The sequence below is a fragment of the Gymnodraco acuticeps genome, unplaced genomic scaffold (genome assembly GCF_902827175.1).
Source record: "Gymnodraco acuticeps unplaced genomic scaffold, fGymAcu1.1, whole genome shotgun sequence".
Classification (NCBI taxonomy): Eukaryota; Metazoa; Chordata; class Actinopteri; order Perciformes; family Bathydraconidae; genus Gymnodraco; species Gymnodraco acuticeps.
In genome coordinates, this window is record NW_022989872.1 from 247,366 (window position 1) to 272,867 (window position 25,502).

General features: G+C 39.4%; 1 protein-coding gene across 1 annotated transcript; it reads left to right on the top strand.

Moving 5' to 3' along the window:
* The first annotated feature begins 961 nt into the window (after positions 1-961).
* Positions 962-24,037, top strand: LOC117533529 (heparan sulfate glucosamine 3-O-sulfotransferase 6-like). The gene is made up of 2 exons (XM_034197316.1): positions 962-1,712; positions 22,593-24,037. The coding sequence occupies exons 1-2, from the start codon at positions 1,204-1,206 to the stop codon at positions 23,209-23,211; spliced, it is 1,128 nt and encodes a 375-aa protein (XP_034053207.1). The 5' UTR covers positions 962-1,203; the 3' UTR covers positions 23,212-24,037.
* The last annotated feature ends 1,465 nt before the right edge of the window (positions 24,038-25,502 follow it).

Sequence of the window (25,502 nt, forward strand, 5' to 3'; positions counted from 1 at the left end):
TTACTGCATGTTTATAAATTAACTGCACATTCACTGGAGCTGATGACACCTGTCTGTCCCTGTTGGGCAGCAGTGTAAAGGTTAAATGTGTGTGTTAAAGCTGTCTCCGTGGGGGTGTGTGGTCAGGAGGGCTCACAGACAGCAGGTGGAGCTCAGAGAGGCAGCGGATGAGGTGATTTAAACGGGAAATTAGAGGAAATTGCATCCTCAGTCCGCAATCAAAAACTCATATCCCCTCTTTATTTCGTTTTGTTCCAGATATTTTCCAGTGTATTCAAGTAATGGCTTTATTCAGTGGTGAAATGTAACTTAAGTACATTTACTACTAGTACTTAAGTAAATGTACTTAACTAAACTTTAGTACGAATTTGAGGCACTTATTTCTGCTCCACTATATTTAAAAGGGAAGTAATGTAATTTAACTCCAGGACAAGTATTTAACTGCTTTAGTTCATTATTACAAAATGCATCCATACATTAAACTAGTGGGAGAACTCTTTAAATGACAAAAAAGTAAAATTATTTAAATATTTTACAAAACGTCCATCAGAACTTTGAACAGTAAAATGCTACTTGATGTAACAATGTTATTTAGAAATGTCACATATATAAATATAGTTATATACACAAATAAAGGCACATTTTCTTCACAATGTGACTTTTATACTTTAAGTACATTGTGCTGATAATATGTTTGTACTTTTACCTATAAGATTTTGAATGCAGGACTTTTACTTGCAATTAAGTATTTTGACACTCAAGTAAAATGTATCAATATTTCTTCCACCTCTGGTCAAATGTCCCTAAAATAATTATAACGTGATTTTTACGAGTTTCTATCAGTCTGAAGACAGTGCTAATTGAGCTGAGGATGGAAGGGGCGTGTGCTTTATAAACAGGGCGTGGATTTTACGCACTAACAGGAGGGGGTGTTGAGTGTTTTCCTGTCAGGCAGCTGCCAAGGAGCGCACAGGAGGCACAAATACACCCAGAGACACTTTCAGCTTTTGCTCAAGTTGTTGAAAAAGAAACTCCGATGACGAACAGACGATGAGAGAGGAAGTCAAGGTACGAGAGATAGGCGGAGGAATAGGGCTTTTTTACGCGCTCGTGGCAAGTTTGACAGTGGCACCAACGCGGTGATTTCTTTAAATTAAAAAGCGTCCTCAGTTTGAGTGACTATTTAAAGTATGACGTCCTTTGATGAGGCATGTTTCCTGCGTTGTGTCCTCATGCCCAGGATTGCGACTCATGGGATGTAGTAAATGGAGAGCCGCGCTCAACCTCGGACACCTGAGGGTGCAGTCCAAGCTGTCCGTCTTCTTTACCATGATCATCCTCTTCACTTACCTTTTTTACTGCCTCAATGGATACTGTGACTCCTTACCCAGGCCTGTATATGACCAACAAAGTAATCATCAGAATAAAATCACTTTAAACGATGGAGCGTCCCAGCAGGAGAAAATTACGCACAACGCGTCTCAGGTTTTCCGCGAGCAGATGTCGGACTTCAGCGATGGTTCCTCTGATAATATCTCTATAGCTAATACCTTTGGGAGCAAAAAGTTCCCCCAGGCCATCATCATAGGAGTGAAGAAAGGTGGCACCCGGGCTCTGCTGGAGTTTCTGCGGATTCATCCGGACGTGAGAGCCGTGGGATCCGAGCCGCACTTCTTCGACCGCTTCTATGATAAGGGACTGGACTGGTACAGGTGAGCAGGTTTTTTAACTTAATGATACAGAGTTAAATGTTATGGTGAAATAAAGACGTTATTTGGTGTTTTCAAACGGGGAAATGACCGGAATAGAAAGGGACTGTAAGGGTCAAAGTTCAGGGCAGAAGTCATTAAAGCCTGATTAGAGTTGGAGCTGTTTACTATCACTTTCACATGAAGGAAAACGTCTGGTTATTTAAGTCAGAGAATTGATTTGTATTTCGTTAGAACACGTGTGAAAACGTAGAGCTCATTTATCTATGTATTGAGCAGCTTCCTTGAAGGGTTTAAAGAATAAAAAGAGGTGTTGATTTAATATAAAAGAATAAAACATGTATATTATTCCTGTGATAGGCTACATTGCATTATACCTAACGTGTAAATAAGCTCTAGTTGAATCAAGTTATACAACCACAGGTGCCAAAAAAAGTCCCTGTTTTTCTCCAGATTCTTCCAATGTATAATACTGTACATTTGCTCTATATCTCTCTCTACATAGTTACACATTAAGTGTTTTCAGTACACTTAACACTCATATGATTTTGTCGACAGATCTGTACAAATTAGTTTCTCTGTAGAGAATCTTGTAAAAGCACTTGTGTTTACTATAAATGGAAACATTGTAATTAAGTAGTTGAATATTAAAAAAGCCTAAAAACTGACATATCGACTAAAGAAATCTTAGTTTGCTGGGATGTGTGATCCGGCTGATGTTCACTAAGCTCAATTTGATTGTGTGTCTTTGGAATCTGTCTGAGCCTTAAGCTTTAAAGTCAGTTATAAACAATATTTTAATAAGTGATACATTATAAGGACTTTGAAAGTTGTACAATTATGGACTTTTTACTGCCGGTTTTTTCATGCTTTTGTCACTAATCACTAAACAATATTAAATAAATGCTTTACGTGGCATTTGAGTATACTGTCATCAGATTATCATCATGTATTTTGTCTTATGGGGGTTTTCCTGCTGCATGCAAGCTCAATCTGGGACTTTACAGTCAAGTCTAATTTCTATTTTGACTTTACAAATCACTTTATACATTTTGAGGCAAAAAAACCCAGAATTAAACATTAAGAAATAACATTTTGAGCTGGTTTTTTTTGTAGTTTTGTTCTCGAATCGTCAAAAAATTGTGTTAAAATTGCCATTACCATTTCCCAGAATCCACGATAAAGTCTCCAAATCTATTTTCTTTATCTGAACAGCTGAATCACCTCAAACATACACAGTTTACTGGCATTCACATGAGCTGCCGTCTGTTAATCGTGTACTTTCTCTTATCAACACATTAGTGACTGAGCATGATGTAATATCAACAGAGCAGTTTCAAAAACACTCCACTTATTAGTCGATGTGCGGCTTGTTTTTTTGTGCATGCAAACACATATTTTCATGCGTGCTGTGATCAATCCCTCTCCTCTCTTCATTAATGTCCCTCAGCACCAATAAGAGGCTCTGCTGATAGCTTCCAAGGATGGCAGCGTATTCAGTCCCCTGCCAATAAATTGCTGTTTATTGAGCTGACACGCTGCCTCCCTAAGTGTCCCTGCTGGTCCCCTGAGGGCCGGAGGAGGGTGGGGTTGTTGTGGATGGAGGCAGTAAGGATGACCCCCTCAGTCAGGTGTTAGCTCGAGGATGAGCTGAAGATTGACAGCAATATCTGTCTCGTCAATATTTTAATTTTTCCCATATCGTCCTCGGGATTGCAGAGGGACACTGTAATCGTTGTAATTTTCTCACACATGATATCAATCTTGGGATATCAGCATGCATCCATCGTTGTTTACATGCATAAACAGACAAATAAAAGCGGTTTAAAATATGTTTTCTAGTCGTAGTCTTAAGCTTGTTCCTTGAAAGCTCAAACAAATTCAAAGACTTGTTTTAATGTTATGGGTAAAATGATTCCAATTGATGTTAAGCCAAAATAGGCTTTCTTTTTTTCTATTGTCAAAAATAACCTATATTTTTATTCCATAAACAGATGGATAAAAAGGCTGTAAAATATTTGTATATGGGAAGAAGTGTTTTTTAGGAACCTTTATATTGTGTGTGCCTGATAGCCCAGAGATGAGAGAAAGAGAGACAGAGACGGAGGGACAAGGAGAAACCATTACACAGGAAGACTGATGTGTGGAGTAAATGACGGTTTGATAAAGAGACAAGTAGAAGGGAGTGGAGGAACATGGAGGTGTGGCGGAGAAATGTGGCGTGAGAGAAGACGGAGAGATGCAGGAGAGATCAATACAGCCGTGTAATGATCGGTGCTCTGGCTCAGGTGGAACAGCACTAAGTGACACCAGACATCAAAGTGTGTGTGTGTGTGTGTGTGTGTGTGTGTGTGTGTGTGTGTGGTGTGTGTGTGTGTGTGTGTGTGTGTGTTGTGTGTGTGTGTGTGTGTGTGTGTGTGTGTGTGTGTGTGTGTGTGTGGGTTTGCAATACTCAGTAGCTGTTTCAGAGGAATAGGTCAGGGTTTTCCTGCTGCATGCAAGCTATTTCAACATGTCTGATATATAGGATGATACAGTTATGAGTCACAAATTCATTTTGACTTTACACACGACTAAAACTGAAGCCCCTGCAATAGTTTCAACACAGATATGCACATTGTGCAAGTTAAACAACTGTTTGCAATCTGTATTCAGAGAAAATGCAAGTACAGGACGAAGCATTCATGAAACAATTTGAATTTTAGCTGTTTCTGTCCACACAATTGTGGAAAAATGCCCATTATCATTTCCCAGAATCCAAGATGACGTCTCCAAATGTCTTTTCTTTATCCCAACATTACCCCATAACCCCAAATGATCCAGTTAATATCAAGCAATCAGTAAATCCTTACATTTGAGACATCAAAACTGGAGTATGTTTGGCATTTTGCTGGTAGAATAAGGAAAATGATTCATAGATTTTCAAAGTAATACATTTTCTGTGGAGCAACTAATCAAATATTTTACAGGTGGTTTCAACTGTTATAGGTTAACTGTCTGGCTATTAGTATTACATTATTTGTACTTACATTTTAATCTGACAGGTCATTTACAGAAAATTAACTCTTTCACCAAACGCTCTTCAGTAAAATAATTCCAGTCATAACCTCTGAATCTTGTCAGCACCAGTAAGTCAATTTAGTTATACTAGCGGAAAATCATGATGGCTTGCTTTTCCACTCTACATCGGAAATAACACTGCAGAATTTTTTTATAGTACTTTTGGTGTTTAACTACATAGGAACTGTTTCTTTAAATAGAAAAAACATATGATATTTGGTGAGAAAAGTGCAGGTAAAACGTAATGTTTGATGGGATTCATTTTCATCTGAATGAAGCAATTTATCTAAGTGTTGACAAAGCTGAACATAACACTAGAAAGGGTTAAAAGTGCGGGAAACAGCGACCTTTCTTCGCTTCTTTCACTGCTTCTGTTGATGGTAAACTGACTTTATACTTCTAACTCTTTTTGTGTGTGACTCAGACATGACGTGATCACCTTTCTTTTTTCCCTTCCTCTCCTCTTATCTTAATGAAATGTGTTTCTGCTCCGTCCTGATCGACTGACAGCTCGTTTCAACACCGTGTGAATTGGACCGGTGTAATGACAGGTCAGGCATTAACATGGACAGCTCAGGGACATGCGGAGTGGCTGAGAGGGATTAGGCCCCCAGTCGCAGTTAAACAAGGCTTTATGAAGCATTAGTCAACACCCCCGCCCCGCCACCCCTCACCTCGTAACACTGGAGCATGATGAACGCTTCAGTGTTCCTACACCTCCATCTTTACTGCTGTAGGAGAAGGTTATTGTGCCCAGGGGCTGTGTAGTTTCTCTGGCCTACAGACAAGCAATAAGACTTACTGGGATTTTTTATTTTTATACGAGACAGATGTAAATGTTCAAAGCAACTAATCTATCGTCCAGGAGGCACTTCTTCTGCACATGCACTTCACCAGGAAACATTGGGCGACGCTCAACTTATTTGAACAAAAAGAAATTGTGATGTAATATGAAATGTAACACAGACTGACCATTTTAGCAAGAGCTGTAAAACGACATATGTTAACGTTCAGGTGCCAAAGACCTCGAGCTGTGAAGGTATTGTGACCCTCGTATGAAGTCAAGTTGGATCAACGGCTCGACAAAACGTCTTCATATGCAGCATCGTTATTTTTTACCGTTTCTTTCGGACTGTCAACTTTTTTAATTCCTTTTAACCATGACAAGGACCGTTCCCTGTCCTTAGCCACATGTGTATTACTGTAGCCATGACTCCGAAGGTCCCGTAACCTTATCAAAGGAGCAATTATAACCCACAATATTTCCCTGAGGCTGAATTATACTTGGTTTGAACAACATGTTTTCCTGCGTCCTTCTCGACCGTTGGTTGCGTTGGTCTATATTAACGTGACGTAATGGCAGATTAAAAATAAAGTATTTCGGTATTTTTCAACAGTAACTGGAAATATTATATTGTCAGAAAAGCACCTATGTGTTGTTCTACAGGGCAGTAATACACTACATTAGCTTGCTTGCTAAAACTAGTTAGCAACGAAGGAGGAAGTTAGCAACGAAGCTAAAAAAGCTAGCTACATTTTTTGTATAAATGCTTGAAATAGAAAGCTACAAGTAATGGATACGTTTTTCATTTCTTGCCTTTCTTTTGTCTCCCATACGTCAGTTCCATCATCACATATATTTCTGAAAATATTATATTTTTAATGTTACAATCTTTGATGTATCAATTAAGCATTGACCCAATATGACTTATGAAGGATCAGTAAACTCATACTGTCCTTTCTTCTTCCTCTTTCTGCTTTCTATTCCCTGTATTTCTTCCAGATATCATATGTAGGCTAGTTATATAAATATTATGTGAAATTGCATGTTAAGTACCCCGTGATCCACACATATCAATTTGAAACAGAACCGTCATATGTGAAGCCAACAAAATCATCTGAAACCGGGCTGCAAAGTATCACTTAAACTTTCATTCTCTGACAGAGCTCTTCATTTTAAAATCAGTGTCTCTGAGCTCAGAGAGAGAGCGAGCCTTGGCCCCTGTCTTTAGATCGTAACCAAGTAAAACACATGGACATCCTTAAAGGAAGCATTTGGCAAATTGTTTTCGAAAAAATGCTTACATGTGGAAAAGCCTTGGCTCTGACCTCCACTGGAAACGATTCGGTGGTTTCGTGGTGGAGAATGAGGGTTTAGACAGCCATGGTGTGTGTGAGGTCGGATTCATTCACACTGCTCTACCTGAAAATCCATCCTGTTATCCTCGGCATCTCTCCACCTTTTTTCTTGACACTATAAATATCCAGCAGATATAAATGTCATTTCCCGATATCGATCACCTACAATAGGTCCCCTTCTATTGATCTATCTCTCTCTGGCCGGCTTTATCACGCTATTGCGGCAGAAATGAATTAACTTCTGAATATTCAATCTTGTTGACAAGGAGCTGTTACTGCTGACATTTATACCCCACAGTCTCGAGTGTTGCTGCGGTGGATTTATCGGCTTGTTCGGGTCAGTCAAACTGTGAAATGTAAAGCCAGTAGACGTGTCCTCGCTGCCGTTAGAGAGGCTCTCCGAAGAGTCGATGTGTTTTCTCTCTGTCTCTAAATCTCTGTCTTTATCGACTCATTTATTAGTCTCATAGTCTCCTCTCTATGTTCTATATTCCAGGCTGCCCTCAAATAGTCGTCTCGTTCGACTATCCGGCTAAAAGAAGTCTTAGTGGAGCAATTTTTCATTAGTCTATTAGTTGCAGGAAAAACAATAATTAAACCGGAAAACCCCTCAAACTTCACAGAAATAACCTTAATGACCAGGCACAGCTCCCCAATGGTTAGGAAATCAAAAGCCTGGGATTATATTGAGCGTGTAAAGGATGGACCCTAAGAAGGTGACATGTAAACTGCAGATAATAATGTCCTTCCATATCCACGCCATCGGAGCACATCTTCTCGAAACCCGACTCATTGCAAAACACAAAGCTTACTTATCCCCATCGTTAGTTTATTTTTCATAATCGGTGGTAGTTCCTCGATTATCGCTCCTCCGTTATCACTCCTCGATCCTCCGGCACAAATAAGGGGCACTGGGACGGTACTCAAGATGGCGCAGACAAATCAATTTCTGGTGAGACCGAGGAGCGAGGAAATGAAAAATAAGAGAAGTGAAACGCACCCAGTGAGTCAGGCAGCAGCTTAGCCTTATATAAATATACATATTCAAGTTTTCATTCCATGATGAGTTTAATTCGCATAGGAATTTTTGCCAATGAAAATATTTTCAAGTGTTTCCGTTTGCTGTGTTATATGTATTTATTTTGTGCTGTTATTGACGACTGGACCGCTTCGTCCGTGCACTGTGACTCACGCCCCCCTCATGATTACTCATATTTGTCTTCCCTCAGCCCTAAAACAAAAACCATTTTGTGAAAAACTAAATAATAACCATAATATTAATAATCATAATATAGTATAAACGTGCAACGCCTAGTCGACTAATCTCCTGCATTGATGTCTACTGGTCGACTAGAAACATCTCAAATCGAGCAGACCTACCAGTTCCATATGCAGGTTTTATTTCCTGTCAGACCTTTCGACCAATCACAAGAGGATTCTCCAGTGAAATTCCTCTCTGCTTGCATTCTTGGAAGCTGCATGTTGCAAAGAGTGCAGACTGACAAAGGGTTTTGTGGAAAGATAGGAAATGTATAGATCTTGTTGGAAGAAAGAAGCCTTTGTGCATGAGACAGGGTTGAATGCTTTGCGAGTATTTGAGGAATATATGCATAAAAATGAGCAACACTATCCGGGACGTCTGTCAGAGCTAATAAACATAACATGACACTCGCTGCTATTTACATGTAAAGGGATCTTTGGCAGAATTAATATGTAAATGCACCTGGAAAGAGTATAAGGATATAATCAAACATGACTTGATAAATTGGTGTTGGACGGGTATGGATTTTTTACTCGTTTAAAAAAACGGCCTGATCCAACTCAGTCATCAATATTTTGACAGCTCGTCATTGGTCGACCTTTCGACTCCCAGCATGCCTTGTCTCGTCCAATCAGAAATAATGGATCAGAGGCACGATGAGAGGATAGACGGGGAAAATGTGAACCTCGCTTCTCTTCAATCACAGTTATAGAGCGATGTAACGGACAGCTTGTGTCATTTATCACACTGACTGATCTTTCATTTCAATTGTCTGGCTTTTATTTCCAGACTAAGTGTGCGTTTAAAGTAAAACCCTCTATGGCTGGCAATATATCGATATGATAATGATATGAGGCCAGATATTGTGTCTGATTTTGGATATCTTAAAGGTCCCATGTCATGCTTTTCTGGTTATTACCCATCCCCTTGTGTGCTAGGAAGGTTTTTCTGCATGTAAACGGTCTGCAGAGTCACAAACCCTCAAAGTACACCCTGTAGCGAGTAAAACTCTAACACAGAAAATACCTGTCTATGCTGCCCCAGAACGCCTCGTTGGAGATTTCTCTTTTTCCATTTGTTTCTTCCGGGAACCAAGTGACGCCATGCGGTTCCCGGAACCAAAATGGACCAATCCGCGGAGCTCCTCACACACCAGGAGGGGTGGGGACCTTTAGCGTACATTTTCAACTAACAGGGAGTCCCATTGACTTGCGTAGAGCTCCCTGAACGCTGGTAATAGACGAGTTGGGATGGCGGAGAAATGCTCTCCGCAGACCCATTATCACAGCGTTCTAAACCTTTTTCTTTCTCAATATCAAGCCACACTTATGGTTTTTACTTCGGCTGTGAGTGTTTGTGTGTGCTCAGGATGAGTTTCGCGCTGTCCCGCTGTATCGCCAACCCGGAAACCACACCAGTAAGCCAGATCATTAAGCAGCGAGCCTCGCAACGTCCCAACCAATCAGAGCACACTGGGCTCACAGGGAGGGGGGGGGCAGGAGCTCCAACAAGCCGTTTAGGACAGAGAGTGAATACACATACTATACAGAGATGCTGTATGAGAAACCAATGTGAGTTTGGAACATTGCACAATGTAAATGTATTTTAGTAGACTTCAACAATGGAATTATGATCAGTAGAAATGACCATGACGTGGGAGCTTTAATATCGTAGGTGTCGTTTTCTGGTTTTAAAGGCAGTTATTCTCTAATATAAATAATTATTTCTGAATGTACTGGACTGTTCTAGCTGATCTATTATTTGCTTTTACCCACTTAGTCATTATATTCACATCACTTTTTATGATTTATAAACAATGTCATTATGTTAATATTTTGTTAAAGCACCAATAGTTAATCCTATAACATCCTTTCAATATCAGTATTGGGTTTTTAGTCATGTTTTATGTCGTAATATTAGATTTGTATTACCTAACCCTACCACAAACTCGTCAAAGTCTTGATGTCTTTCCTTGTTTATTGGACAACAACAACATAATTATCTAACCCTACCTTCTCTTGTCTACGTCAATTGCTTTTATTTCTTATTTTGAGTGTCTTTGCTTTGCGTCATCAGCCTTTCGTTTTAGGTTACCGTGCGTAAAGGAAATGAGAAAAGGATGAGAAAGACATTCAAAGTAATTGCTTAGTCACAAAATAAGGGGAAATTAAGGAGGAAAATGGAAGAATAACATTGCTGGCAACAGTAACATTGTGTGATGTATAGTCAATTACCAAATATTTGCAATACTAATCTGATTACATAACATAGCGATCTGATTAAACGACACAATAGTAAGCTTCTTAATGGATACGTTCACATGTTTCCCCTTTTAAAACCAAACTCATATTTACATGAAGAGAGCTTTTTTGGTCACTAATTGTACACATGTCATTCAATCAATGGTCAGCAGTTAAGGAATTCCTTCTTAATGCAATTCCCTGAATATAAGAAGGCCCTTATTTTTGTTTGAACAGAGTTGAGCGATAGTGACACAAGGAAGGATTTTACAAGATACTAACTCGATTTGTCCAATTCAAATTCCTGTAGCTCCATTTTAGCTTGCAATTAATCACTTGCATTGAAATCAAACACGCAACATATCAATTAATGCGTAAGCAGATGTTATTGATGTGCATCTTCTGTGGAAAGCCTACAATTTTCCATATATATAGACATTTTTATTGATTGGGATAAACCTCTTGAGATGCACCATCTCGTTTTCAAGGGGGTCCCGACAATAGCAACAACTTACAGACATATATAAAGTAAAAGTAAAATTCAAGCAATGCATACAATCATTACAATTTGAGACAGTCAAACAAATCAGTTTCATCAATATCAGTTTCATTAATAACAAGTACAGACCAGTTGAAAGTGAGATGATAATGCATGTTAATACATACCCAATGATGCAAGAGATCTAATGGCAGCAGGTAAAGTATTCCAGTCAGTTGGGGCTTTGAACATGAACGCTCTTCTGCCAATACATTTTTTTGCAGAGGGGACAGAGAAATAAATCTGAACAGAATGTCTAACTTGATGATTTGGTGAGTAAGGTACAAAATACTGCTTTAAATAAGGAGGATAGTTAAGATACATGCATTTAAATATCAGCTGAAGCCAATGCGTGTGTCTTCTTACATTTAAAGAAGACCATTTAAGTTGGTTATACATTGTGCAGTGATGTGTACGAAAAGGACAACCAAGAACAAATCTGCATAGTCTATTGTAGGCTATGTTGAGTGGAGCAAGATCTGATTTATGTGCATTTTGGTAGACAACATCACAATAGTCCATAATCGGAAGAATAAGTTGAGAAGCAATTCTCTTTCGGACACTGAACGTTAAACAATTGCGAGAGCGGTGTAAAACACCGATTCCGTAATTGACTTTTTGTATTACATGCTTTATATGTAGTTTAAATGAAAGTTCAGAGTCTAGCCATACACCAAGATATTTAAAGCTATCAACTTTATGCAGAGAAGTGCCATCCTTACATGTTATTACTACATTAGGTTTGGATTTGAGCTTCTGCCTGGTACCAAAGACCATGGTATAAGATGTTGTTTTGTTAAGCAGTAGTTTATTCTGTGATAGCCAGTCCTGTAAGATATTAAAATCCGATTGAAGAGAGATCTGAATTTGTGAAAAATCTGATTTGGATGTATATATGACAGTGTCATCAGCATAAAGGTGAGTACAACAATTAATGAGACAAGAAGATAAATCATTTATGTAAATAGAGAACAGAAGTGGGCCCAGAGTTGATCCTTGGGGTACACCCTTTTGTTGGATCAACAGGTCAGACTGTTTTCCATTAACAACCACACATTGCTTTCTACTGTGAAGGTAAACCATAACACTGTATTATTAGAAAGGCCAATGCCGTGAAGTTTATCCAAGAGCAGATATCGATCAACGAAATCAAAGGCTTTTGTCAAGTCAATAAAAATGGCACCTGTGAGTTCACCATCATCTGCAGCAGAGTACAAGTCATTCGTAAATTTAAGTAGGGCAGTTGTTGTGGAGTGATTAGGCCTGAACCCAGATTGAACCGGAGATAAAATATTATAAGTATTGAGATAATGTGACAGTTGATTATAAATTATTTTCTCCAAAACTTTGGAAATAGAGCAGATTATAGAGATTGGTCTATAATTATTTGTATCAAGTAAATCACCACCTTTATGCAGTGGAATGATGCGTGCACATTTCCAAATAGTCGGCAACTCACAGGTGGACAAAGACAGGTTGAACAAATCAGCAAGTGGGTACATGAGAATATATATAATATATGGACTACTAAAGGCGCATCAAGATACTTCACCCCGTGCTTTCTTATGATGGTAACTTTACATTTAGTGAAATAAAGCTCCTTTGTCTCTCAAGAGCGTCTGTCTCAGAAACCAGAAATCCTTTGTTTGTCCCACAGCGGGCAAGTATATCTTGAAACAGCAAGTGGACAGTACAGATAAAAGGCAAACATGAGAACAGTAGACAAGCACTCTTTAATTAGAATTAAAAAAAACAACAAGTCCATAGTAAACATAAATAAATAACTTCGCGCATTCTTAAAAGTAAGTAAACATATAAGGATATCAAAACAGCAGTCAGTAATATAAGTTTCAGCTCTACAATACAAGGCATTACAAATGATGATTTCAGGGAAAGTTATGGATTTCAAAACATTGTAATTCGACTGTCTTCTGGTACTGTTTCACGTTACAGTAAAGGCAAGGCAAGGCAAGTTTATTTATATAGCACCTTTCAACACAAGGCAATTCAAAGTGCTTTACAAAAAACGAAAGACATTAAGAAAATGGCATTTAAAATCAGTCATTAAAAAGAAAAGATAATAAAATAAACATTAAAAGAAAAAATACATGGATAAAAGTTACAGTGCAGTTTAACATGTGAATAGTTCAATTAAAAGCAGCGGCAAAAAGAAAAGTCTTTAGTCTGGATTTAAAAGTAAAATAAGAATCTTAATGCAATATCAATCTGCTTTTCCTTTTACATCAACAACTAGATCCCTTCTACTAGATTAGAAAATAATTGACCACAATTTAAGAACTAAATCAGCTAAAAAGTAACAACCTGCACCGTAGATACATATGATGTTCACCTTATGTACCTATTTTGGACTTGCATTTGCACACAGACATATATATATATTTAAATGTTCATAATTTTTCATATTTGTATTAATCAGCTTCACCCAATTATATTGTTGATATTCTGAATACCTTTACGAATCTTATATTCATTTTTGTCCTTGTGTTTACCCTTATATGCTAGCCTGCATATCAATCTTATTCCTGATGTTCCTTAAACACTAGAATTGTATTTTTTTTGTTGCCCATATTTTAATATCCTCTCATAAAGAGAGACACACACTGACACATTACGTTCACACATGCTGCTTGGTTTGATGGGCATGAAACCCTGTTAACCATCACTGCTCTGTCTGGAGAGGCAGGTAATTATTGACCGTGTGTGTTTATGTATGTGTGTGTGTTTATGTGTGTGTGTGGCAGCAGTGAACCCCTCACTGGTGTCTATCTCTGTTTAATGTCTGACTGCCTGGGTGGTGTGGGGTCGTGAGAACCTGCAGCCACCCAGAGAAACACACCTTTCTTTGTGTGCTATAAAACCTTCCTAGAAAAAACCGTCTGTTGGTCTTACCCGACCTGAACTGCTTAATTGTCGCTGATGTCTGCGCTGGCTTTCGGGAGGAAATGAGATTAATTAGGCCTGAAACCCAGGCACAGAGAGCAGGGAGCTGAGTTTGAGGACAAGCTCAAAATCAAACAAGACCCTGGTTTTGGGAGGAAATCTGGAAAGCAACACGAGTTCATGCTGCTTCCAAACTGTGTCCTGTGTGTTTGATGTGTGTGAAAGTCCTCTCTGATGAGCCTGATAGATGCCACTGATGGCAGAGCGCTGACTGGAGCGACTCCAGTTGTAAAAGCTGAGCAGCTGCCAGAAGTGATTTCCTTTTTTTCTGCTGAAGACGCTGCGAACAATGAGCGGAGAAACCACAAGGAGTGTCAGAATTAAACTGCTCGGAAGTGGGTTTTTAGCATCGGACAGTAATCGAGTGTTTTCATTGGTCAGGAGTTGGTTTGTTGCCAGACGTGCTAAAGTCCATTTAGGATCAAGCTGTTTAATAGTGAAAATGTGGTAGTTTTTTGACACCTTTAAATATATATTTAAAGATACGCTCATTATAATAGCTAATACAATATATTTTCATTATTTTATTATATTTTCTGACGACTTTTTGCTGCGTTTAGTGTAGTATTACAAATAAATGCCCATTATAAGTTCACTGAACCTTTCCATAAAATTGAAAATCAAAGATAGTTTAGCGTATTATTATAGAAAATAAAGCAAATTCGAAAAATATGTTCCTTTATTCATTAAAATACTCAAGAAATTAGATAATAATCGAAGTAGTTCCAACTTATTTTCTGTCTTGATTGCTTCAGCTTTAATGTGCTAACTTTAAGGTCAGTTTCAACGTTTTTATTTCTGATTAACTTTAACTGTATAGACATCCATATTGATTCATCAGCCTAATTATGTGACTGTGGCGAGGACATCATTCATGACTTCACCGGTTCAGGATCTACTGGATCTGTCCATCCTGTGTTCAGGGGATCAGAGGAAGGCAGGGAGGAGATAAAGCCACACAAGTAGGCCACTGCAGACTCGACAGGAACACAACTGCAGATTTTCCCAGTTGATAAGTCAGGAGGGGTGGGAGCAATCAGCACACACACACACACACACACACACACACACACACACACACACACACACACACACACACACACACACACACACACACACACACACACACACACACACACACACACACACACAGCTCATATGGACACATACAGTAGACTCGAACATAAACATTCAAACACTCAATCAGAAAGATAAAATCACTGCATCCCGTCTTTTTTGCACTTTAGGCTACTTCTTAAAGATGATTTGTCACTTGACCATCATTTTTATTTGGTTAAGTAATAAGCTTATTGGTTTAGAGTTAGATGAGAGGATTTATATCACTGTTATGTCTGTATGGTGAATATAATAATAATACATTTGATTTATATAGCGCTTTTCCTGGTGCTCAAAGCGCTTGATATCAATATGAAGCTACAGCCAGCAGATAGTTAGCTTAGCATCTAGTGACAAAGGGAAAGAAGTCTATTTGAATATTCGTCCATATACACAAATTATCCAGAGAAAGAGTATAAGGCTCGCGTGTAAAACCATACGCTGCTGTTTACTTTGGTTTTTGTACAAATTAAACAAACAAGATGCTAATCTGCTGCGGGCTCCAGCTACGTAGGTTTGTACTGTATCGATCTTTTCATCCAAGTCAAAAATCTCACCAAGAAAAGCTAATTAGCACATTTCCAAACCATCATTAAGACAGGGATTTTGTTGCAAAGTGGCGCTTCAAACACTGTAGAATTAGAAGCTTTGCTGAAAGTCACACAGAAAAAACAAACAAACACACACACACACACACACACACACACACACACACACACACACACACACACACACACACACACACACACACACACACACACACACACACACACACACACACACACACACACACACACTCACAGATCTTCCTCTGTCATTAGGGCCGGTTCCTCAGAGGAAACTCTGACTGACCACTTCTCACTCACCGCTCTCAGGCCCTGTGATGTCTCTATTAACCGTTACACCTCCATTTTCCCCTCAGATAGACACATTCTTCAGCTCTTTCCTACCGACCTACCCGTGTGATGAAAACCCTCCTCACCACCACGGTGCGTCAGCCAGACAGTAACCTTGGGAGTGTGTAACGGCCCGCCACACACACGCTGAGGGAAGATTCAGTAACATCAGGTGTGGGCAAAATGGGTTTATGTAGTACAAACATGACGTAAGGGGCTGAAAGATGACGTGATGTAGAACAGGGTATCTGCGGCTTCTGAAAAAAAAGCTCCTATAAAAGCATTGAAATCCAAATAATTCTGCCACTTATCTGGGTCCAAGTTACGTGATTTGATAAATACCTCAACATAAATACATAAACCTGGGAATTACATGTCACAAATTAATTCACTTAATACATTAATGTAGGCATTATTGTCGTGTTGTGTTGAAAAAACTAATAGCGCTTATTTTCTTTGTAGAACAAATTCAGTTTGATTTTTACATTTCTGTTATTCTTTAAACATGAAAAGGGGTATTACATTGCAATTTAAAATATCTCTAAAAGGTGTTGCGAAGACCTGAATTTAATGTTGTTAGCACTGCATGACATGACTATTTATTACTAAAACTATATACGTATGGACCGTTTCTACCTGAATTTTCCATCAAGGAGAAGCCTGTAAATCTGCATTTCAACAACTATGCAATGAAAACCAGATGAAATGACTTATTAATTACTCTAGCCTTAAAATCTCCTTTTGGCTTGAAACAATAAGGAAAACGTCCAAGATGAAGTTTTCTCTATTTTTACTTAGCAATGAATTGGCTTTCATTTAGTAAAAAGTCACATTTTGGCCAGAAACAGCATCCAACTAATGTAATGGCCCACCTCCAACAGACACAAAGAGAAGCACTACTTTACTTCCCCTTTTATTGAGTTGCTTACATCCCCGCTGACTTCTAATCAGCCCACAGGAGCTGCTCGGCCCTGTATTTGCCGTCAGTAATGACAAACCTCTCCCTCTACGCTGCAGATCTTTGAACACACACACAGTATCCGTCTTCATACGTCCCTCTGTAGTGGTTCAGGATGTGTTTCAAAATTCCTTCACACGTGTCAAATGTATTCATAACAATCTCACCCTGAAGGATACAGTAGAGGCCAAGTGGAGGCTTTGAAGTTGTCAGAAGCAGTCGGGGAAAAGTGGAATAAATAGAGGAAGGGAATGGAGGAAAAGAGGGGGGTAACATCGCATGTAGAGGGAGAAATCTGCACATGATGACATGTTGCATTACACGATCCCTGGTGGTCTCGCCCCACTGAATCACAACCATCTGCCGCTGACCTTCAGGGTGGAAGAGTCCATTTCCACGCTGCGCGGGCTGGCACGCATTAAGAGGGTCCGGGGGTCTGGCCGGCGGCCCAGCAGAGACCGTTTGGATCGTAGCTTCACGAAGCTCTGAACCCCAGAACCAGAGGGAAACTTCCTAACCCAGAAACACTTCCCTCATCTGCCACACACACACACACACACACACACACACACACACCACACACACACACACACACACACACACACACACACACACACACACACACACACACACACACACACACACACACACACACACACACACACACACACACACACACACACACACACACACACACACACACACACACACACATACACACACTGAGGGCTATATTGCTCCCAGATGTGGAAGGCATGTTCAGATGGTTGGTTGGTTAGTGTGTGTGTGTGTGTGTGTGTGTGTGTGTGTGTGTGTGTGTGTGTGTGTGTGTGTGTGTGTGTGTGTGTGTGTGTGTGTGTGGCCTAGCATTACTATACTTGTGGGGACCTACATCTGTTTACACAGTCACGTGTGGGGACTGGCTTCCCTTATGGGGACAAATTGAGGTCCCCATGAGAGGAATCATTAATTTTAGGGTGAAGACTTGGTTAGGTTTAGGATTAGGGTTAGGGTAGGGTTAGGGTTAGGCATGTGTTGGTTATGGTTAAGGTTCGGATAAGTCTCCAGGAAATGCATGTAAGTCAATGTAATGTCCCCTGAAATGATGTATACATGGTATGTGTGTGTGTGTGTGTGTGTGTGTGTGTGTGTGTGTTTCAGTAGAAAGTGCAGAAAAAGACATGCGTGTTGTACAAACGGGAATAAAAAGAGCTTGTGCTTCCAAATAAAAATGCGATAATAGCCACCGTGTTTTCAGTACCTGCAGGTGCCTTTTTAAAACCTTTTTTACAAATAAACACTCACTCACATTTTAGAAGCGCTTTAGTAGTAAGGGAACCCTTTCATTCCCTACAAAGTCACAGAGAAATAACTAAATTAACAGTGAAGTCAGTAAAAAAAGGGATTTTCAGGCTGTACAACATTTAGATTTAGGTTGAATGCATATGTTTTATGCACTTTTAGATGATTTTACCAACAAAATATCTGGCATTTACAACATAACACGTGAAAAATACCTATATTGAACTCAGATGAAACAGGAAAACAGTGAATATGCAGATTCTACAAACCTAGAGCTACATTTGTTTGCATTTGTTTCCAGACAGGAGAATTTAAAGGAGCTCCCCAAGCTTCATAGGCGATTGATCACACTGACACCTGGAGTCAGAGGCATAGGAACTCCCATCATTGTCAAAAACTATGTATTTCATTAAAGGAAAAGAGGAAATCCTGGCATAGTTCAGGGTCTCTAAATATACACACACCAACTCACACTTCTGGGTCATAAGTGATGATTGAGAGGGATTATTTTCTACCCGTGTATACATTGTTTTTAAATAAATATTCGACTCATCGTGCCTTTAAGCTGTTTTGTTCTCGCTCATGATTGGATTTAGTGCCTGCATCGTTTCAGTGCACCAAGAAGTCAGTTCATTTAAGTTCATATATTTCAATTACAGATATTGTTAGGCAAAGCAACTAAATATACCTTTAGCTGAGGCTATATAGCTTTGACTTGATATAGCTGTCTCCGGGTGGCAGAGTTTACCGAGCCAGTGTGGTTTGGCTTTGCTTGTTATACTGCAAATACTGCTTAGTGTTTTCATGGAAAAGTTACATTTCTTTGGCATAATAACTTTTTATGTAGTAAATATGTCAACAGATCTTGGTAGTGACCAAATATGTAGTTATCTCAGCTTGGCCTGCATGCCAATAATAGAAAATGTTATTTAAACAACCCATCTGTAACTTTTTATGTTGTAAAATCTGTCAATAGATTCTGGTATTACCTCAAGTTTGACCAAATATGTAGTTATCTCCACATGGCTTGCTGGGCTGAAATAGAAAATGGTATTCAAACAATCAATCTACAACATAAACTAGGCTCGCCTTTCTCCAAGCAGCTTTTTACGGAGGTCAGTATACACAGCTCACTCCTCATATCTTAGCCATAAACAGTAGCCTATTAGCCTGCAGTGCTTTAAACAGGCCCTAATAAACCTCAGGCCACCTACAAAGAGCACAGCTTAAACGTGAGCGTCTGGACACTTTTAAAAGCCGACTGCATTCCTGCTCCAGATGGTAACGCTAAAGGTGTGATAAAAACAAACAGGTTGCTAGTTTTCTGTAAAGACTCTTTGGAAACCATACAGAGGCTGATATCAGATAAGAAGAACAAACGCTATGTTTTAACCTCACGAGAGAAATGAGATAAGAAGTTTCTCAGATGTGAATCCAGGTTAATGAGAGGATTACGTCGCTGCTCATTTCCTTCTCTCCATCTGTGCTCTAAAATTGTGTTTTTCTCCACCACTGTGTGGCCTCCTCCCGGGCTTTTCTGTTGTATTCAAGCTGTGCTGTGATTACAGGCTAGTGGTTCAAAATGTAAACATGAAGTCAAAGGAAGCCCCACTCCACCACCAAGGGAACGCCGTGGCTTCCATTAGACTGATTGGATGAAATCAAAAACATCCATTTAGTGCCATAGACACGCTCACAAAAAAACACCAAACATTGCAAACACACGGGCACCTCGGTTGCTTTCAGATGTTGTTGTGGGCATGGGATGCACTGCCTGCAACCACAGAAAAAGAAATGTTAAAAATATTGTTGTTCTGTAGTTTTCTTTTCTTTGCATTCATGTGGATAAGATGCACATGATACAGTAGGAGGCAATTATTCGGACACATCAACAGTAACCGTCAAATAAGAGGGGTTTTTTATTCAGCCACTGTTTTCCACCTCGCATGTTATACTGGGAGAAATTCATCTTAAAATAAGCCTCCCCTGACAGTTATATTGAAGGAGTGCTTGCAGCCAGAAATATTTTGATTAAAGGATGCAATGCTCCCTTTTTCTGTATAAACACTTAATTGATCAGGCATGTTCCCTCGGGGGTTGTTTGCGAGTCAGTCTGCGACATTAAGGAAGCACAGGCAGGTAAAATAGCAGTAGATGGATCGAGCCAACATCTAATTCCTGCAAAAATAACCTCCCAGATTAATGACACGTCTGGATAACAGCATCCAAATGGCCCTCAGAGCCAGAGCTGCTTAACTGCTCTTGGCTCCAAATGAGAAATCTAGCTTTTTACATTCATAAAAGCTTCCTTGCCACTCACGTCATGTGGTGACCAGAAATAAGCCTGCGCCCACAGCTTCAGAAACTTGGCTTCAGAGCACTAGGTTGTAACTCAAAGGTTTTGACCTAAAACGCTCATTGTAGTACATCCCAATGTTGAGACTACCCATAGAAACAGCTTTGTTTTTCCAAACTATTTGGTGTTATTGTTTAGGCCCAGCCCTGTTACACATCTCAAGGGTTTCTTATGAATACCATAAGTTGTGTATTTGGTGTTACCCTCAGAGCTTCATGCCAGGGACACGCTGGACTTGGAGCTGACTGTGTGTGTTGGATCAAAGTGAAAGAGAGGAATGGAGTCGGCTCCATCACCACAAAACAGAGCTCAGAGCCCCATAAGCCCTTCACTTACAGACCAACCACGGAGACTACGACCCAACCGTCACCACATGCCTGCTAGAGAAAGAGGGGGAAGCATGGAAATTAGCTGAGGGATCTCTCACAGTTGCAATACTGGTCTTCCTCAATGCTTAGATTTCTATAACAAACCAAGCCTCAGATCTGAATATTTTTTAACCCAACAAAAGGGTCTTTCTTTTGAGTTGAAATGGAGGATATTACGTTCCATTTGAGTGTTACAGTAGCATTTGATTTAAATAAAGGACACAAGACAAATAGGTTTTTCCTTTTTCCTTCCATTTGCCTTGTTTTATATACAATCTGCTCAGGCACTTTATAACGACTCTCAGTAAAAAAAGCAGTCAGGGTTTGTTGTATTTTTTCAGGCACTTATATGTCCTCTCAGCCTCTGAGTCATCTAAGTAGGGGTAAAGATCAAAAGGAAGAGGGCAGTGCAGTCTATTAAGAGCCGGAGTGTGCTTAGAATACCTCAACCACTGATGATAATAACAAACAAAGGGCCAAAAGCAATAACCAGGATTGGATGCAAACACACGGTTACCAATAGACAATACTTCACTGACCTCTTTGGATAATTTTGGACTAAAATGCATTAATGACACTTGGGAGCATACAGTAGTTTGCTGCAACAAAATAAGACATGGCAAAAAACAAGTGCATCAACAACATCACAAGTCTACTACTGCTGTTTTTCATACTAACATTAATACAAAAAAAGAAAGTTGACAATAAAAAACACATTCACAATCAATGTTTATTTATTATCCGTGGCAGTAACGTATTACAGTTATGTCATAACTTTTTTTCCGTAATATGTAATGTAAGGAATAGCAATTGGAAATTCAAGAACTACACTACTGTCACTTATCCCAATAACACTCTGTAAGCTTGGCGCTGGAGATGCAGTTTACCAAAGGAGTATAAATGTCCCTCCCAGTAACTCCAATTTATTTTCAAGTAGTGGGCTTGCTAAAGATCGCCAATGTTACATTCATTTATTTCCTATTTATGTTTAGAGTCAGGGCTAACTCCATAGCTTAAGCTACAGTCATTGTGGCTCTCGTTAAGCTAACTGTTCGGTAAATATATCCAAATAAGGCGTCCGCTTGTTAAACCATAATGTCTCATTTGTTTTGTCTGCACACCAATTAAAAACTGAATTTATTGATTGGTATTGAACATTTGGAGAGTTTTAAAGCTACCTCAGGTTTAAAATAATGTAGCTAACTTTAATTACTTTTCTCTGTACCCGTGGTATGGCTATTTTTTCAGTCCTGTGGGACAGTCTCCCAGCTTTAAAGACCGAGAGCTGGGGGGAGCCTGTTTAAGAGGAAGTAGTGGATGAGAGGAAATTACTTTCCTGAGGTTAATATAGCCTTGTGGTTTTCCTAGTAGCCGTTCACAGACTCACTCGTAGTCACCGCTGACATGGTCTCTCCATCAATGCCAGCAGCTAATGTCAAATTTATCTTCCTCTAATCTCAGATTTATCCCACTATTTACAAAGCAAAATCAAAAAGCCTTCAAGGCAAGTGAGGCATCATCAAAGGAATGCTTTGGGAATAATGAGAACATCTGGGAAATGTGTACAAAATTAAATAATATATAGATGTATTTTTGTACTATAGAACAAGCTGGCTTTTTTTTCATGTGTACACTCATGTAGTATTTAAACAGTTTTATTAATGTAAGTCTTTTTTTCTGTCATGCAGGAATCTGATGCCTCGCACTCTGGAGGGCCAGATCACCATGGAGAAGACCCCCAGTTACTTCATCACCAAAGAAGCCCCTCGCCGTGTTTTCTCCATGAGCCGCCACACAAAGCTCATCGTGGTGGTTCGTGACCCCGTGACCCGGGCTGTCTCTGATTACACCCAGACTCTGACCAAATCTCCCGGGCTCCCGTCCTTTCAGAACCTGGCTTTTCGCAACACCACCACAGGCCTCATCGACACAACTTGGAGTGCCGTGCGCATCGGCATCTACGCAAAGCACCTCGAGAACTGGCTGCGCTTCTTCCCGCTCTCACGTCTCCTATTTGTTAGCGGAGAACGCCTCGTGACGGACCCAGCGGGCGAAATGGGCCGGGTCCAGGACTTCCTGGGGCTCAAACGGGTGGTGACGGACAAGCACTTCTACTTCAACCAGACCAAAGGTTTCCCGTGCTTAAAGAAGCCAGAGGGGAGCAGCAGGCCTCGCTGTTTGGGGAAGTCGAAGGGTCGGCCTCATCCCCAAATCCCCTCTGAGGTCCTGCATAGGCTCAGAGACTTCTACAGACCCTTCAATCTCAAGTTTTACCAAATGACCGGCCACAATTTTGGCTGGGACTGAACGCCTACTCACCAAAGCTCTTAAAAACTGTTAGTAGCGTTCTTGTTCAGCCAACTACCCAAAAACCAGACAGGGATATCTTAAAGACTGTGTGTTACCAAAGCTTTTACTGTGCAAAATATGGCATTTCTTTATTTTTTAAGCTATGAAGACTTTTTCATCACGATTTACAACAGCAATGCTAACAAGGGTTGTGAGGGCCTCAATCCCTTGGGCTACTTCAGCAAAGCTTTTGGGAAGCGGTGGTTGCTGATTCGAAATGACAACCACAAGCCAGATGGAAGTCGTATTTGCACTTGGCACCCCTAGAAGCAGGAGTGTGATAAGCTCTTATTGCTCTCCAAAATATTGAAAATATCTCCGGAAATGTGCCAACAACAGATGTGCCTAAAATATATAAATGGCAAAAGAGTAACGAGCCTTAACAGCTTGGCAAAGCTACGATGAAATGTTGGAGCTTCCAGAGAAGCATGGGAGCTCTGCTAAAAAAACTACAATCCTTGACAGCAAGGAAAGAAACAAATGGTTTTGATTTAAGCACAATCAAAATAAATAAGTCTTCAGAATTATTGAATCACATCAGCATTGTTCAGTTCACCTCTGTCACATTTACACGGTGGTTGCCGTTTTAGGAAGTTATGTTTTTTCTTTAGTTCTTTCAATGAAAACTTTTTTTCTGGACCGTCTTTGATTTCAAATGAAAGCTTAAGTATGGTGGGAACAGTACCAGCATTTTAAAATGCAATCCGTTATGTGCCGTAAATTTGCTGATATTTATGTTGCCATTTCAATGCTTGTATAAAATGTTCTCTACAGACAAAACCAGCATCTGTGATTGTTTTCGACTTCATTTAACCAACACTCACCTCCACAAACAGTACTTGTAACTGTATATTTCTAAAAGATTAATTTATAAGAAGACAAAATATTGTTCTGATGTTTTTCTCTGAGACCTTTGTATTTGAAATTCTGACTAAAACTTTTCTTATTCTAAAACATGTGTTTTGGGGCTCATTTTTCTGAGAAGCACTCTGTCCATCCTCTTTGTATTTGATCCAAACAAACTAATGTTTCTGCTGCCGGGAATCTAAAATACATCTGCTGAGTAGATGATTCTTTACCAGACACAGGCAGAGGAAAATGCAAATAATCACTGTGTTGTGCAACCCAGTCTCACGGCATTTCGTGTTCACCAACACGATTTTTAATCTATTGATTCGTGTTCACCAACACGATTTTTAATCTATTGATTCGTGTTCACCAACACGATTTTTAATCTATTGATTCGTGTTCACCAACACGATTTTTAATCTATTGATTCGTGTTCACCAACACGATTTCCCCCTTTTTTGTCGTGTTGCACAGCACGATTTTAAAAGCAATGTATTTCTACTGGTAATTTGTTTCGTGCCTGCAGCACGTCTTTTTCTCCAGTCGGGTCGTGGAAGACCGGAAGCTGTGTGGTTCATAAAAACATGTTCTTACTCAATATCAAGCCACAATTATTGCTTTTATTTTAAATCGTATAATTTCGGACTTTTGTTGCCATCTGTGAGGAAAATAAATGGGGCTCAGAGCCTCAGAATACTGAAATCTGTATTTTTTAAATCTTTTTTTCCTTCTAATTTGTTATTCTTTTCTAAATAACACACTGTTATTTACTCACCAATAACACACAATTATCCTTGCTTTTATTTATTTGTTTAATTCCATAATCTCGGGCTTTTTTGGCGTCCGTCAGGAACTGAATTTCAAAATAAAAATAACCGGAAACAGACGTAGGGATTTCGAGCGATTACCTAAGATCCTCAGCTATGGTTTAAGCTCGCTGATTGGATGTTTTAGCCGCAATGCATGCTGGGATTTGGTGTTTATATGATATTAAATACACCGTAGTTGTGTATATGATATGTCAATAAACCTTTGAAAATCTTGAAATCTTGAAAGGGATGTGCAAAATAGCCATAATATACAGTCTTTAATTAACTATTAGTAGAGAATAACGAGTAATGAATATACCTTATTACTCGTTTCCATTCATGTCAATTGCAGATAAATGTTTAGTCTTCTCAAGCACCAACTATCAAATATCTCTCCTGATTGTCAAGTGCCAACAATCAGGTTTTTTTTTTCAAAGGTTGATTTTTATATTCTATATTTCTATCACAAACCTTCTACTTTCCTCCTATGAAAGTATGTACTCTTCATATTTTTTTAATCAAATATAACACATCAAAACAATAATTCAATAACGTGCTTTAACCACTAGGCGGTGCACACAAGGTACACAC

Coding starts and splice junctions, on each gene's coding strand:
- LOC117533529 (XM_034197316.1), top strand. CDS start 1,204: ATGAGGCATGTTTCCTGCGTTGTGTCCTCATGCCCAGGATTGCGACTC. Junction 1,713..22,592: donor AAGGGACTGGACTGGTACAG/GTGAGCAGGTTT, acceptor TCTGTCATGCAG/GAATCTGATGCCTCGCACTC.